Source organism: Paramisgurnus dabryanus, chromosome 5 (assembly GCF_030506205.2).
Source record: "Paramisgurnus dabryanus chromosome 5, PD_genome_1.1, whole genome shotgun sequence".
Lineage (NCBI taxonomy): Eukaryota > Metazoa > Chordata > Actinopteri > Cypriniformes > Cobitidae > Paramisgurnus > Paramisgurnus dabryanus.
This window is the reverse complement of record NC_133341.1, coordinates 40734607-40749803: the sequence shown is the minus strand read 5'-3', so window position 1 is coordinate 40749803 and position 15197 is coordinate 40734607. Positions and strand designations below refer to the sequence as shown.

At 35.8% G+C, this 15197-nt stretch overlaps 2 protein-coding genes across 2 annotated transcripts; one reads left to right on the top strand and one right to left on the bottom strand.

The window, feature by feature from the left end:
* Window positions 1-509: 509 nt before the first annotated feature.
* prpf4 (pre-mRNA splicing tri-snRNP complex factor PRPF4) lies at window positions 510-10206 on the top strand. The gene is made up of 14 exons (XM_065284192.1): window positions 510-630; window positions 1260-1457; window positions 1601-1787; window positions 4541-4628; window positions 4716-4795; window positions 4994-5087; window positions 5174-5268; window positions 5360-5418; window positions 5533-5656; window positions 5727-5816; window positions 6998-7120; window positions 8370-8477; window positions 8559-8677; window positions 9020-10206. The coding sequence occupies exons 2-14, from the start codon at window positions 1295-1297 to the stop codon at window positions 9211-9213; spliced, it is 1524 nt and encodes a 507-aa protein (XP_065140264.1). The 5' UTR covers window positions 510-630; window positions 1260-1294; the 3' UTR covers window positions 9214-10206.
* Window positions 10207-10335: 129 nt separating this feature from the next.
* On the bottom strand, window positions 10336-14263 carry rnf224 (ring finger protein 224). Its single transcript, XM_065284193.2, has 3 exons — window positions 13895-14263; window positions 12918-13122; window positions 10336-10788 (listed from the first exon to the last, which is right to left on the bottom strand). Exons 1-3 carry the CDS (start codon window positions 13972-13974, stop codon window positions 10507-10509), a joined length of 567 nt encoding a protein of 188 aa, XP_065140265.1. The 5' UTR covers window positions 13975-14263; the 3' UTR covers window positions 10336-10506.
* Window positions 14264-15197: the final 934 nt, after the last annotated feature.

Genomic DNA, 15197 nt, shown 5'->3' with positions numbered 1-15197 from the left:
AAGTAAATACTTTATCTGAAACGATAAACTTTGAATGCTTGTAAAATATGAGCTAAACAAACGTTTTTATTACTATTTTTATTACTACTCATTTTTGTTTACTTTGCAACACACAGCTAGCACAATAGGCGGATGTAATTGTTTGTATTGTATTATTTCGTACATCTATTATTAAAATGTATTTGTAACGGCTCGTGCTTCTCAAAACTAGAAATATAAATAGAAAAAAATAATATTTTTTGCCTTTCAAAAGCAACAAGCAGTAATCTAGAATAAAACGTACAACATCTATATAAAAACACACAGATGTTTTTGACAATCGTGCAATTTTATTGGACTTGAAGTATTTTATTTTGTTTTTGATATCTATCTTACTGTGTATATTTTCTATGCTCTGAAGTTTTTGTGTCCAAGAAAAATTACATGTAAGCATTCTTTGCAACAAACGTTAATTCATTCATTTAGCCGCTAGATGTCGCTATTTGTAATGAAGCCTAAACGAACGGATATGACGACATATTGTGCGCCGTGTGCCCGCGTTGCCTGATCGTGTTTGTATTGCACTTTAGTTTTTAAATAAACAAACTGTTTAAAAGAGAACATATTTGTTCTTGTGAAGGAGGACAAGGGGTAAGTAAACAGTTAATTGAATTAAACGTTATGAATACGCATGAAATTTAGCATGGCTTTATGCAAAAAGCATTGATTGTGGCGGTGGTATGGTAGAGATTGTAATGCCATAGTACTGTATATTTATTTACTATGGTATCGTCATGGAATTACAAGAAGGTACATCAGTGTATATGATTCCTGTTTCGTCCCACATGAATAACAGAAGTATACTTCATCATCATTTACTATAGTAAAATTCCTAGATACTATGTTTGTGAACCTTACCGTAGTAAATATTACTACAGTATTTGTTTCAGTTCATCAATTTACTATAGCTAATACTACAGAATACTATAGTACACATTAACAAATAAATAAATAAATTGCTATAATATATGACACTATACTATAATTTAATGCAACAGACATTATAGATACAAAACTTAGTGACCATTGGTTTGTGATATTGACCATTATGCTTTATTATCATGCTATAACCGATATGCCGATGGTTATAAATTGAGCAAAAAAGGCAGATAAATATCGACAGCTAATACATTGGTGCATTTCTAAATATAAGTGGAGCATAAGTAATGGATAGGCTGCTTAATACTGATTATGATGTAGTACTATCTTGCTTTTTTAAGTTAGATACTCTGCCGGACAGTTTTCTCTTGAAAAGATGTCGGATGAAGACGAAGCCCCGGTTGTGAAAAAGTCCAGGATCTTCTATGGAAGCCTCGAAGATAAAGAAAGAGAGCGTCTTAGCCGTGAAGGAACAACATCCACTGCTAAAGATGCCGTTAAAGCTGGCATTGATGCTGGAAATATTAATATCTCCAGCGGTAAGTTGAAATTGTGTTTAGTTAGAACTGATAAATCAAGAGGATCAACTTTCTTATGAAACTACTACTGATTCATGAAACAAAATTTTGTACAGCATCTGTGACAGGCATCTGTGACAGTGAATTGCTTGTTTTCTCCTCAGGCGAGTTCATGGAAATGGAGGACCGCATAAGTGATCGACAGGCTGAAGTATTGGCAGAGTTTGAGCGTAGAAAGCGAGCCAGACAGATCACTGTCTCCACTGATGATGTGGAGGTCAAGGCCTGTCTCCGATCTCTCGGCGAGCCAATCACGCTGTTTGGGGAGGGGCCAGCGGAGAGACGGGAGAGGTGAGTGGCCACTTGTGGTACCGCCAGACGGTGGACAGTTTTAACAGAAGATTTTAATAACAAACCAGTTAGCAGGCAGGGGCACCAAATCGTGATCTTGTGCAATAAGATCTTGTAAGATTAAAAAGTCACACGTCGTGGTGAAAAATGTCTGCCCCATAAAGTTGAGTTTGTGGCAAAAACCTTTTACAGTGCATGCATTATTCTGTCTCTTACTGCGTGTGCTTTTTTGTTTTGGTGTCCAATAGTGTTTGTTTGGAAACTTAACGTCTGGGGCTCATTAATTATTAACGTGTGAAGCTTCTCAGTTTACATGATTTAATGTTAGCAATGTTCTTGCTCAAGAATTACAGTGCCTGTATAATTTTTATTGTAAAGAAGTGGACAAATATTAAATATAAGGTGGATGTAAACAGTGGGTCTCATTCACTAATAATTGCTGCGTTTTTCTTATTTATACACACACTTGAACTTCTCACAAAAACATTCTGACTAATTCACAACATGAGTTTTTTTTTTATACTTGTTCGTATTAAGTTAGTGAATTTGGAGTGTTCTACATGAGCTTGCCCGAGGTTGGTAATTTGCATAAAACACGCCCAAACCAGCTTCATATAAGGGCTTTTAGCAGCGCAGCACTGGTCTACAGAAAATTTTAGAGCAGTTTGTCATAGAAGCAGAAGAGCTGGAAAAGAAATCCATGATCGTATTTATTATCGGTAAAGTTCCGTTTTGCTTTGCATTTTTTATTTGGGAGGTTTTGCTGTCGCTGGAGGAAGCCAGTGCTGTCCACCGACCGGAGTAATGTTAAAGAAGTATTTAATGTGTTAACAAATATGACATTTAATTAATATGACAGAGACTCGCATCTGTATCTAAAATAAAACAGACAGGAGATCAAGTGATTGACGTTTGGACTTCTCATTACATTTACATGATGTTTACATTAGGCATTAAGCTGATGCTTTCATATAGAGATTTAAAAAGTGAGGAAGGAAAGCGTGAAAATTTGTCATTACATGCATCTTCTTAATATGTTTAAAAAAAATAAGTAGACTATAGTAATGTATAATATAATGTATATAATAATAATAACAATATAGATCTTGTATAATAATATATAATACAGAAAATATAATTATAGCCTCGTATTTGATTGTACCGTATGTGATTATTGCGTACTAGTGGTTTTAGTTTTTTTTTTTTGCGTACATTTAGAATAAATTTTGATACAAAAGTTTTTGTTGAATCACAATTTGTTTGTAAATACGTACGCACATCTCTCACACAAATTTGTGCTTACACATGCTTAATAAATGAGACCCATTGTTTGCATGTTCTCAATCTACAATGAAAGTAAAATAACAATCGCCAGGCTGTCGGCGCCCTCTGCAGGTATTTGTTGTAATATGTAATGTTTGCTTTTATTATATATGAAGAGTTTGGTTCCAAAATGCAATAAATCCATTTTGACAAATTTGGGTAAAACGTGTTTTCTTTACCAAGAAAGTGACGAGATGAAAACCACTATTTCTGTTACAAACTTTCACATAGCATCTTTAGGTTATATTAACATTAAAAATTAAAATCCATAACTTGATTTTCAAAGATTTATTATAAAAACAAATTATTTTTTCAGATATGCCATTGTTTGTTTACATTGCGTGGAATGGTACGCTGTAATTTGTGGAGCGGATTTATTGCATTCTGTAGAAAAGGAGGACTGGCGTTTATTGCGTTTTGGGAAAAACGCAGAAAAGATGACAGAATAACACGGCGTATATTGTATTTTGCGTAAAATTAAGAATTTACTTTTAAATACTGAACTGATATGATACTGATTTTGGCAGTAACTCATTTTTTTTTTTTTTTTTAAATGGCGCTTATTGTGTTTTGGAACCAAACTCTTCATATATAGTTCAAGGTTTTTGTTGAATAAATCAATGTGATACTTTTAACCAAATATTATTGCCTTATCATTGTTATATAGTGTATGTCATTTTAAAGGTTATTGTTCACTTAGGTTTATTTTTTTATACTAAAAAGTATCAAACTACTTCATTATAGTTATAAACTGTAATTGTAATTAATTAATTGTTATAAACTAGGCCTGGGCATAAAATAATCTATATTAATCTCATACAAAATAAAAGTTATTTTTTGCATAACATATGAGTTTGTGCTGTGTGTAATTATGTATAAATAAATACACACGCATTTATGTATGTATTAAAGAAACATTTACATGTGTATATAAATGTATTTATATTTTTATAAATTCTATATATATATATATATATATATATATATATATATATATATATATATATATATATAATTTCTTAAATGTATATATATGTATGTGTGTGTGTTTAAATATACATAATATTTACACACACAGCACAAGCTCATATATTATGCAAAAAAGTACTTTTATTTTGTATGAGATTAATCTAGATTAATCTATGCCCAGCCCTATTATAAACATAGATTTGTAAGCATTAGCCATAGTTCACGGTATAAACAATACACATCATTTTTGTCTAAAACAGGGGTTTTAAACTTTAGGATGGCAAGGACCTACACATATGATTTTTTTTTTTAAATAACCCCTTTCCTAAAATATATCTGTTATGTATAAAGAAACATTTTAGCTTTGTTAGATAAATAGTCCTTGTAATATTATAAAAACAAATTTAAAGACCTTTACAGTATTTTTTTCTCTGACATTTCTAGTCTGATTTCATTTACAGATTAAGGAATTTTCTTTCGGTGGTTGGTCCTGACGCCTTGAAAAAATCAAAGAAAGAAGAGGATAAAGGAAAACGCAGTCAAGATGAAGTAAGCATTTCGTTGACTTTCTTTATAAACTCCAATGGATTTGACAGAGTCATGGAATGGGAATTGTTTTGCATATGTTTTGAGCAGTATCAGCAGACGTGGTACCATGAAGGCCCTTCATCTTTAAAAGAGGCACGTCTATGGTTGGCCAAGTATTCACTGCCCAGGTAAACAAAATTAGTTTGTTTCTGAGAAATGTCATAGTTTAACATTAAACCTGGTTCTTGCCATGAACTTAGCCATAGAAGCTATCAAAGGGTTATAAAAGAAAAACATCATAAATATTAATCTACCCAACTTTTATATAAAATCGAAATATTTATTTTGCACGTTTAACATATGGTATCTGTTTTTATTTGCTCCAGAGCAGTGCAGAGGTTAGATGATGCAAGAGCCCTAAAGGAAGTTCCAGAATCTATACGAACAGTCCGACAACAAGAGCTTCACAAGAACCTTAGGGTACGACCGCATGTCCTAGATGCATAAAAATTGAATAGTTATTGTTTATATATATATAATAGTTAATGTTATTTTGTTTTGTTTAGAATCTAAATAACTTCTGCAGCCAAATTGGCGATGACCGTCCAATATCCTACTGCCAGTTTAGCCCCAACTCTAAGATGCTGGTGACGGCATCTTGGTATGTTATTAATGATTTCTTTGATTCATTTATTTTTTGATTGAATGATTATATAATGTGTAGTATTCCCATTAAATTTTCCATCTTCTAGGAGTGGTTTGTGTAAATTGTGGAAAGTCCCAGATTGTACACTCGTTCGCACTTTAAGGGGTAAATATTTCCTAGTTTTAATGTTACGATAGATAGATCTTTTGTATGTTGTTTATTTCAAAGTTTCAGTGTGAGAATTTAAAGAAAGCCTTGATTTCACTTCTTCATCTTCAGGTCACAATACCAACGTAGGAGCCATTAGCTTTCATCCTCAAGCCACACTGACGCTGGAGGAGTCAGATGTCAATATGGCCTCCTGTGCTGCGGACGGCACTGTTAAACTGTGGAGTTTAGACAGGTATGTATGTGTCCGGTGAGTTTTTGATATGAAACATCAAAATGTTTATGTGTTTTCCTTTTATTTGTAGTGATGAGCCTGTAGCAGACATCGAAGGGCACTCCATGAGGGTGGCACGAGTGGCCTGGCACCCATCCGGACGGTTTTTGGGCACAACTTGGTAAAAATATTTTTGTATAATATGACAAATTGAATCTTTCATGCAAGCAATATTCTTTGTAGGGCTGCAACAACTAATCTGTAAAATTAATAAAATTGCCAGCATTGCGTGGTCCTCGGCCTTTCTGCAAAGTTTTGAATTGGGCTACCTTTAAACTGCTTCTGTTTAGTTTAGTTTGGGTCGTTAGCTTCTCCATCGAGTTTAGTAACACTTCGCAGTGGGAGGGATTTTAGGCGTGTTGTTATATTTTCGCTTCCTACTGATGTGACATCATACAAGTGAGAGCGTTATGGTGTCCCTGATTCTCAACCTGTGGATGTTTGTTCGTGAGTTTGGGAACTTATAGCAGAGCACAGATGACAAAATTTTTGCTCGAGACAGTGCAAGCTAGCCTAGCATAGGTAAAGCTAATCTACATTGTAGCGATGACGCGTAGTGACGATTCTCTCAGACCAATCAGTGACCTACAGTGTTTTCGCGTCACGTTTGGTATCAGCTCGGGTCGCTTGGAACCCCAACCGAGGTGGTACGAAAAAAAGTATCGGGTACTACGTACTGCACCCAATGTAAAAGCTCCCAAAAGTAAGCTGACCCGACCCAAACTAAACCAAACCAAACCGTGGGGTACTATGCAATGGAAAAGCGCCTTAAGGGGACTATTTTCGGCTGCTGCGTAATATCATCAAGTTATTTTACTAGTAAAACTCTGTACTTAGCACTTATAAAACTACACTTCTACACGTGAATACCCCAATTTTTACTGCCTTAATAAGATTTTTCACTTATTATAGCTAAATGAGTAATATTTATGTTTTTATCCGATTAGTCAATTAATCTGAAAAATAATCGCTGATTAATCGATTATAAAAATAATCGTTAGTTGCTGCCCTAATTCTTCGTAAAGGTGCTGTGGAAAAAGATTTATTGTGAAAATCATTTTACAATACTTTTGAAAAAAATACTTTTTAATCAAGTTAACCAAAACATAGTTCTACCAATTTTAGATTAAACTAATTTTAAACATCTTTTCTAAGTCTTAATTAAATAGATTTTACTGTCGCCATCAATATAGTCTTAGAAGCTATATTTTCTTAGAAAGAAAATCGCTGTACAGATATGTCCATGCTTTGTCATATATTCTTTTACAAAAGTTTGGTCTTTTCTATTGTTTTTTTTATAAGCTATGATAACTCATGGCGGCTGTGGGATCTTGAAGTTCAAGAAGAAATTCTGCATCAGGAGGGTCACAGTAAAGGAGTCCACGATCTTCACTTCCACCCGGATGGCTCGCTCGCAGGAACTGGGTGAGGGTCATACGTTAAAAACTCTGCTGTGCTATAAAGAAACAGTCCCAGCGTTCAGGGTTCCCATGGGTCCTTGAAATCCTTGAAGTTTGTGAATCTGTGGAAAAATATTCAAGGCCCTGGGAAGTTTTTGAAAAAATACATACATAGATACAGGTCATTGAAAGTGCTTGAATCTATTTTATGCAAGAAGTTTTCTGGGAAAAAATCCATATTATTCCCTGTGTAGTGTAGGATAATATCATAAAATTCTAGACTTTTTAAGCACACGTGCTAAATTGTTTGCTTTAAATGCTTATATCTACTGTATGCGAATGTTGATTCATACCAAAATGCATTTTTGGCATAGTTGTGTTTGACACATGAAAACGTCTCGGAAGGGAACGAGACGCTGCGTCTCCCTTGTCATACTTCATGCATCCCTATAACACTGTCGTTGGCAATATTTCAGATAGCGATATACTTCCTGGCTCCCGCGACACCCTGTCTTTGTCGTTAAGCCTCACCATTGGTTGAATTTGATATACACATTCAGACGCACTTACCCCTGGAGGCATCACCAAAGTGTCACTGCAGTGACGCAGTGCGAGTTCCCTCAAAAGGGAACTGTAACAATGTATTTTAAAAAGTAACACGATGTAACCTTGCTCTCACATGAAATGTGACCCCACATTTAGTCCTTGAATTTTAGAGTATTGGACCTGGAAAGTCCTTGAAAGGTCCTTGAATTGAAAGTTAACTAAGGTGTGGGAACCCTGAGCATTTTTGCCTCAACATTTACAGTCAGCTCTTTCACAAATTTTGCATGGTCAGCAGTAGTTTGCCTCTTTATAGTTAAATTCAAGAAGGTTAATGAAATCTTTTCTCTCATTTATTCAAAACATAATTTGTGAATGAACATTTATTCATTTGGCAGAAGCTTATATTCAAAGAGATGTACAGTACATTCATGATATACATTTTATCAGTAATGTGTGTTTACTAAAAATCTATCACATGATGAAGCCAACGCTTACCTAATTGAGCACAACAGGAACACTAATCCATAATCTGTAGTCCATAATAAATATAGATTTGTTAACGAAGGACATTGACATGATATTATAGAAAAACAAAAACTATAGTTACAGCATTTGCATTACCAGCCCAAAGTCTATAACACTCCATATTGCTACAATTCAATAAACCTGCTTAATTAACAGAAATAAAATTTATATTTACATCCGATTGGTTACGGTTTCACACACAGTGGTCTGGACTCATTCGCTCGTGTCTGGGACCTGCGGACTGGCCGTTGCGTGATGTTCCTGGAGGGTCATCTCAAAGAGATATACAGCATCGACTTCTCACCAAACGGGTAATAAAGAGCATGCCAATATTTGCTTATACTCTCGCTGGATTATTCTTTGTTTTTAACTGTGCAATCTTTTTCATGTAGCTACAATGTGGCCACAGGAAGTGGAGATAACACCTGTAAAGTGTGGGACCTTCGGCAGAGGAGGTGTATATACACGATTCCCGCCCATCAAAACCTCGTGTCGACCGTCAAGTTCCAGCGTAGGTGTTCAAGATCCAAGCAAATTAAACAGCATTAAGTTCACCTGTCACTCTTATTCATCATCACTTGACAAAACTGACAGCTTTACTTACTAAACATTCACATTTACAATTTATTAAATGACATCCAACGTGATTTATTAATTCCCAACTTAAAGTTGAGTTCATCACAACACCTGGTGGCTTTCTTTTGCGCACAATCTGTAAACAAGATCATCCCAACATTGAGGGCATTAATAAATCAACTTGTCTACCTATACTTTATACATCTTTTTAACCCCTTGTGATGAATTTGGTAACATCGTAGAATGATGTCAAGCTAACGGCGTCTTTTCCTTTTAGCTACGGATGGGCATTACTTGCTGTCTGGTGCGTATGACAACACAGCCAAGGTGTGGACACATCCAGGCTGGTCTCCTCTGAAGACTCTAGCGGGGCATGAGGGCAAGGTCATGGGGCTTGACATTTCACCCGATGGACAGCTCATTGCGACCTGTTCCTACGACAGAACCTTCAAACTATGGATGTCAGAATGAGAAGATCATTTCTACTTTGAGGGCATTTGTGTGTTTGAGGGACGTTAGACTGCTTCTGAGAGGGATGTTTTTTGATTTTGAATGAATGTGTGTTTTTTTTTTACCAACCTAAGGCATAAAATCATTCTGTCATTTTAATGGGATACTCCAGCCAAATATCAAAATTACCACAGGAATTGGTACTCACCCTCAAGCAATCCGAAATAAATATATCCATCATCTTTCAGAAGAACATTCGAAGTTATTTTCGTAAATGTCCTTGCTTTTCAAAGCTTTATAATGGCAGAAAACACAGTTCAGGGGACAACTGCTGACTTTAAACCTCAAAAAGTGCATTGATGTTTCACAGATGTAATCCACACGGCTCCAATGGGTAAATGAAAGGGTAATCAATGCGATTTTGTTAGAAAATAAACATTTTTCAAACTTTATAAACCGTAATAACTAGCTTCCGGTAACGGCGCCATCTTGGATTCACGCGAGAGTTTTAGCGTAGTCAGCGCTCGTTGCCATAGCTACGTTGCGCAGTGACTCGGGAATTGCGTGCGACCAAAATGGCGTCGATACCGGAAGTTAGTTGTTACAATTTATAAAGTTTAAATTATGGATATTTTTCTCACAAAAACGCATCGATTACCCGCTAAAGACCTTTATTAACCAATTTAAGCAGCATGGATTACATATGTGAAAGATGGATTCACGTTTTTGGGCTTCAAAGTCAGAAGTTTCCTGATTCCTGTTTTCTCCCATTATAAGCTTGGAAAAGCTCCAAATGTGTTCGTCTGTATCTCAGATAGCTTGAAGGTTAGTAAATCATAGGGTAATTGTGATATTTGGCTGGGGTATTGCTTTAACTTAACATACAATTCTGTTTTTATTTTGTAGTTTTTTTTAAGGCTTCAGCAGAACACAAGATTTGTAAATTGCATTTTCATGCTCACATGTTGTCCAGTCTTTGACAATTCGCTTTGATTAAAAATATAAAACACCAAATGTTCTGTGTAGATTTAGTAGTGCTTAAAACAAGCATATGTTGTACCCTGATATACATTTGTTTTTACCATATAAGGTATTTCCTTCCTGTGACACAGAATCTGCAACATCACTGATGCATTTTGGTACGTTCCCCAGATGCAACCTGTTTTATTGTCCCAGGCAATTATGTGAAGGAAAATTCTGATTTCGGCAGTTGAACAGTGCAAACATCTATTATAAGATGTTTCTGGTCAAAGTCATATTTTTGCAATGCCTGACAGGGTAATGTCGGTCCCCCCTCCAGCAGGTTTATGAACATTAGCACCACCAGCAGCAGAGCAGACAGTGCTTACAGCATGGGCTCCTATGGAAACGACGTTCGGCTGTTGCCACATTAGCCCAGGCTGAGGGAGGCTGATCTGTAATTGGCTGTTTTATAAAAGAATTCTTGGTTTCCAGCGGTGCTTTCTGGCTGTAGATTCGCTGGTTTTCAACCTCGGCTTTAACACCCAGAAATGCTGCCAGGTCTAGGTCGAGTCCGGTTGCGCCCCCTCGAGGAAGGGGAGTGTTCTGCCTGCACTGTGGGCAGGGGATCCACACCTATGGAGGACAATCATGTCAATCAGAAATGTCTGACATGGTGGAGGTGTAATATACAATAGATCAGCACATTGGGAGATGAGGTTATGTCATATTGGTCTTGCTATATTAAAGGTATAGCGGATGGATTTTCTCAAAGTTTAGAAAAGAACCGCCTTCTCCACTTTTTTAAAAAAAATGCAATTGCGCAACACTCCTGATTGACAACTAGGAGGACCAATAGTCTTGATGATCCACCCGGAAAAAGAAAATCCTCCGCATTACCTTTAAGCTTTTTTTCTGCTGAATTGTACAGAATAAAAGTTTTTTGTTAAATTAGTGAATAAATCTTTGCAGAGGAATATTAAAACTTGTGGCCGGGGTCTGTGGAGTAGAAAGTGGGCTTGTAGAAAATGCCCATTGTTTTCAAGCAGGTTTCCAAACCTTACTGCCCTCCCCTGGCCATTAGTTTGGACAAAATCACGTAGTTGTGCCCTAAAACAACACTGTTGGTAGAGCATGCATGGACAAACAGGAATGTTTAAAGGAACAGTATGTAAGAAATTTATTTCAATTAATTATAAAATGTCCCTGATATGTCACTAGATATTAAGAAATCATTTTCATTTCAAATACTTATATCACTGACAACAGTGGTCTGGCCAGGATATTGTCATTTAAAAAGTAGAGTTGCAGCCCTCAACTGATGTTTATGTTGTCATTTTGTGTATTGGCCACCAGCTGTGTGATTGCAGTACCAGTTTTAGCCACAAGGTTTGTGATTGCAGTACCAGTTTCAGCCACAAGTTTTGTGATTGCAGTACCAGTTTTGGCCACAATCCTACATACTGTTCCTTTAACATTACCTTACAGGAAAATCAACCTACAAATTGCTTAGCTGGATACTTAAAAACAGCATATGAGGAATTTATTTAAAAATCAAATTCACACACATTCATATTCATCATCAAAAATTCACGTAAAGCCTGTAGAAATTTTAAATAGGTCCTAATATGTACCATTCTGGTACAGATATGTACCTTTGAGGTACCAATATGCACCTGTTATGTACAAATGACAACTTTTGTACCTTCTTGTACCTCTTATTTGTGTACACCACCATTCAAACATCTTAAACATTTAGATTTTTGGTAACACACAGTAGAGTTAGTTAATAAACAGTTAATGCATTAGCTAAAATTAACTAAAAATGATCAATACTTCAGTAACACTTTACAATAAGGTTCATTAGTTAACATTAGTAAATGTTTTACCTAACATGAACAAACAGTGAGCAATACATTTGTTACAGTATTTATTAATATTTGTTAATGTTAATTAATAGAAATAGAGCTTTTAATTGTTTGTTTATGTTAGTTCACATTGCATTAACTAACATTAACAAGATTTTAATAAAGTATTAGTAATTGTTGAAATTAAAATGATTAATAAATGCTATAGACCGTTTCAGCAGTAACAACATAAACAAGCGGCTGTCGCGGTCCGCACGTAACTTCCGGTAAACTCCGCTAAGAATAAATAATAACAAAGTTCTTTAAACGTAGTTTATTTATATAACAAGCAAATAAAACAACACATAGATTACCTAGGAAACCAAAACATTTGTTATTTTCGACGAGGCATTCGTTCAAGAGATCAGTTTAGTAACTAGTCAGACCATTAAAAAAACGAAACCGGAAGTAAGGTTCGGATCCAGACGTGTATCACGTGCGTCCGATGAAACCGTCTATACATTATTAGTTCATTTTAACTAATGAACCTTATTGTAAAGTGTTACCAATACTTCTAGTTTTTAAAATCTTAGTTCATGTTAATTTAATTGTTTACTAATACAGTTATAAAATCAAAAGTTGACATGAACTAAGATGATTTATTACTAACATTATTATTATTAATAATTTATTATATTATAATAAAGAGAAAATTTCAGTCAAGCATCAAACAGTCAGAATGGTTGTAAAAATTTTCAGATTTTTCTCCACATGTATTTCCTTGAAAAATATGAGCTTATAAAACTACAGTAGTTTTTAAGATATCAGTGATATACTTCAGCATTGGTAGCATAAAACAATCAAGCAAACAAACACCTCCACAAAATGATCAGATTATTACATAGGTCAAACAAGCACCTGCTCATTGATGACGGTGTCCAGCCGCTTAAGACAAGCCTGGCAAAAAGTGTGACCACAGTAGAGTTTCCGAGGTAGTCGCTCTCCCAAGTTATACACACTGTAGCAGACGATGCAGTCCAGTTTGCGACTGTCCCTGGAGTTCTGTGGCCCAGTCTCCACATCTCCCTCGACAGGAGCTTCAGACACGACAACATCCGAGATCCTAAACAATGAGGTCAACATGATACAAACATCTCTTTGTATTTGCCTGAGATAGAGAAGACATTTGGACACTTCCTGGTTCTCACAGTGTCTGTATATAGTTAATATAATGAACTAACTTTATACATCTACTAAAATTACCTAGAAAAGTTGTTAGTTCAAGTTTTAGAATGATTTTGTTGGTTTGCTATTTCGTTTATTCATTAAAAAAGTGGTATAAGTGTCTAAATACCTCTTGGGCCAGTATTGGGCCCGTACTTTTTTCAGATTTTTTTTTTTCATTTCACTCAACCACATGCAAGGTCAGCTAGTGCAAGCCAATGTGTAAGCCGAGCTGGTTGTATCTGTTTACCATTAGGGACAGTCCTGAATTTTTATGCATGTAAGGTTATAGAAAAAGCTTTTCATCGTCATACAATCCTTTGTATTTACAACCAGTCACAAGACAAACAACCTCGACCACACAATGTGCCTAATGAGCTTTGATGGAAAATGTTTTATTTGCATAATTTTGTTATTTCATCGTTTATAGTGAAAGCATGATACGTCAAGATGGTTTGTAATCATATAATTCATTTAATAAAAGTAATCCTAAGCACAATCATATGATATAAGAAATATAAAATATATTCTTCATATTCAAAATACATTTACAATTTCAAGCACTTTCACTATCGCTTTTCTTCATCAGAATTAAACAAAAACACAAACGGTATCATTATAAATCTATATATTTTAGTATTAAATAAGCAGTTTCCGTGAAGAACGTCTACCTGTCCTCTTCCTCTCCAGGTTTATTTTCTAGATCCCCGGTCTCTTGAAGATCTGATGTCCCACTCACAGTTCCATCCATGTTTAATGTACCAAAAGTCCAATGTCTACTAACATTTTACAGTCAGTTCTGTCTTGGTTTCTCCATGGTTCACGTCCTTTGTCAAACGGTTTTACACCTGACTGCACTCCCTCTCTCGCTGTCTCTGAAGTTCCAGCAGCTCTGCCTTTGTTGCCATTTACTCCCAACCAACCACAACTGCCTCTCTGAAATGGAGGGCAAACAATGGTGTACCTCTCCAAAGTGTTTAATATTTAAGTACTCCCTGTCGCTCTGAACCTACAGTATGCCTTACACACACACACACACACACACACACACACACACAGACACACAATGCACGTTCCCCATCCTGAAAAAGTGGTTGTGGGAGGAGGTTGTTGGCTTTTTTAAGTGAGTCCAGAGTTGCATGGAGTTCTTGTTTCTCTCTGCTCTTGGTTGATTGAAAACTTCATGATTTGCTCCTATTGGATCCCATAGATGTTTATTGTATTTCTTATGTTTGTAAAAAAAAATCCAAATTGATGGAGCATAGACATGGCTTTTGAGCAGATAATGGTTTAGTTATCTAACAAGAAACACAAAATTTAAAATGGAAGATGAAGGGCATATCGCTTTTCACTCTCAAAAACAGAGAGGTGAAATTTAAGCCCAGTCAGCCTGTCATCCATGCGTCGCTGCCAAACCTTCATCACCCCTACACTACAGCTATAGTACTGCATGATCATCATAACAACAGATAACTATCATTATTATTATTGGCCAGAGGTAAATTTGTGTTGCTGGAGATTTTCTCTGATCTTAACGCTGAATGGGGTAGTTTAAAAGGACATTTAAGTAGTTTTTACAAACATACTTTTTCAAAAAAACAATGCTGGTTAAACAATGGCAGTGATATACACTCACCTAAGGGACACCTGTTCAATTTCTCATTAATGCAATTATCTAATCAACCAATCATATGCCAGTTGCTTCAATGCATTTAGGGGTGTGGTCCTGGTCAAGACAATCTCCTGAACTCCACATTGAATGTCAGAATGGGAAAGAAAGGTGATTTAAGTAATTTTGAGCGTGGCATGGTTGTTGGTGCCAGACGGGCCGGTCTGAGTATTTCACAATCTGCTCAGTTACTGGGATTTTCACGCACAACCATTTCTAGGGTTTACAAAGAATGGTGTGAAAAGGGAAAAACATCCAGTATGTGGCAGTCCTGTGGGCGAAAATGCCTTGTTGATGCTAGAGGT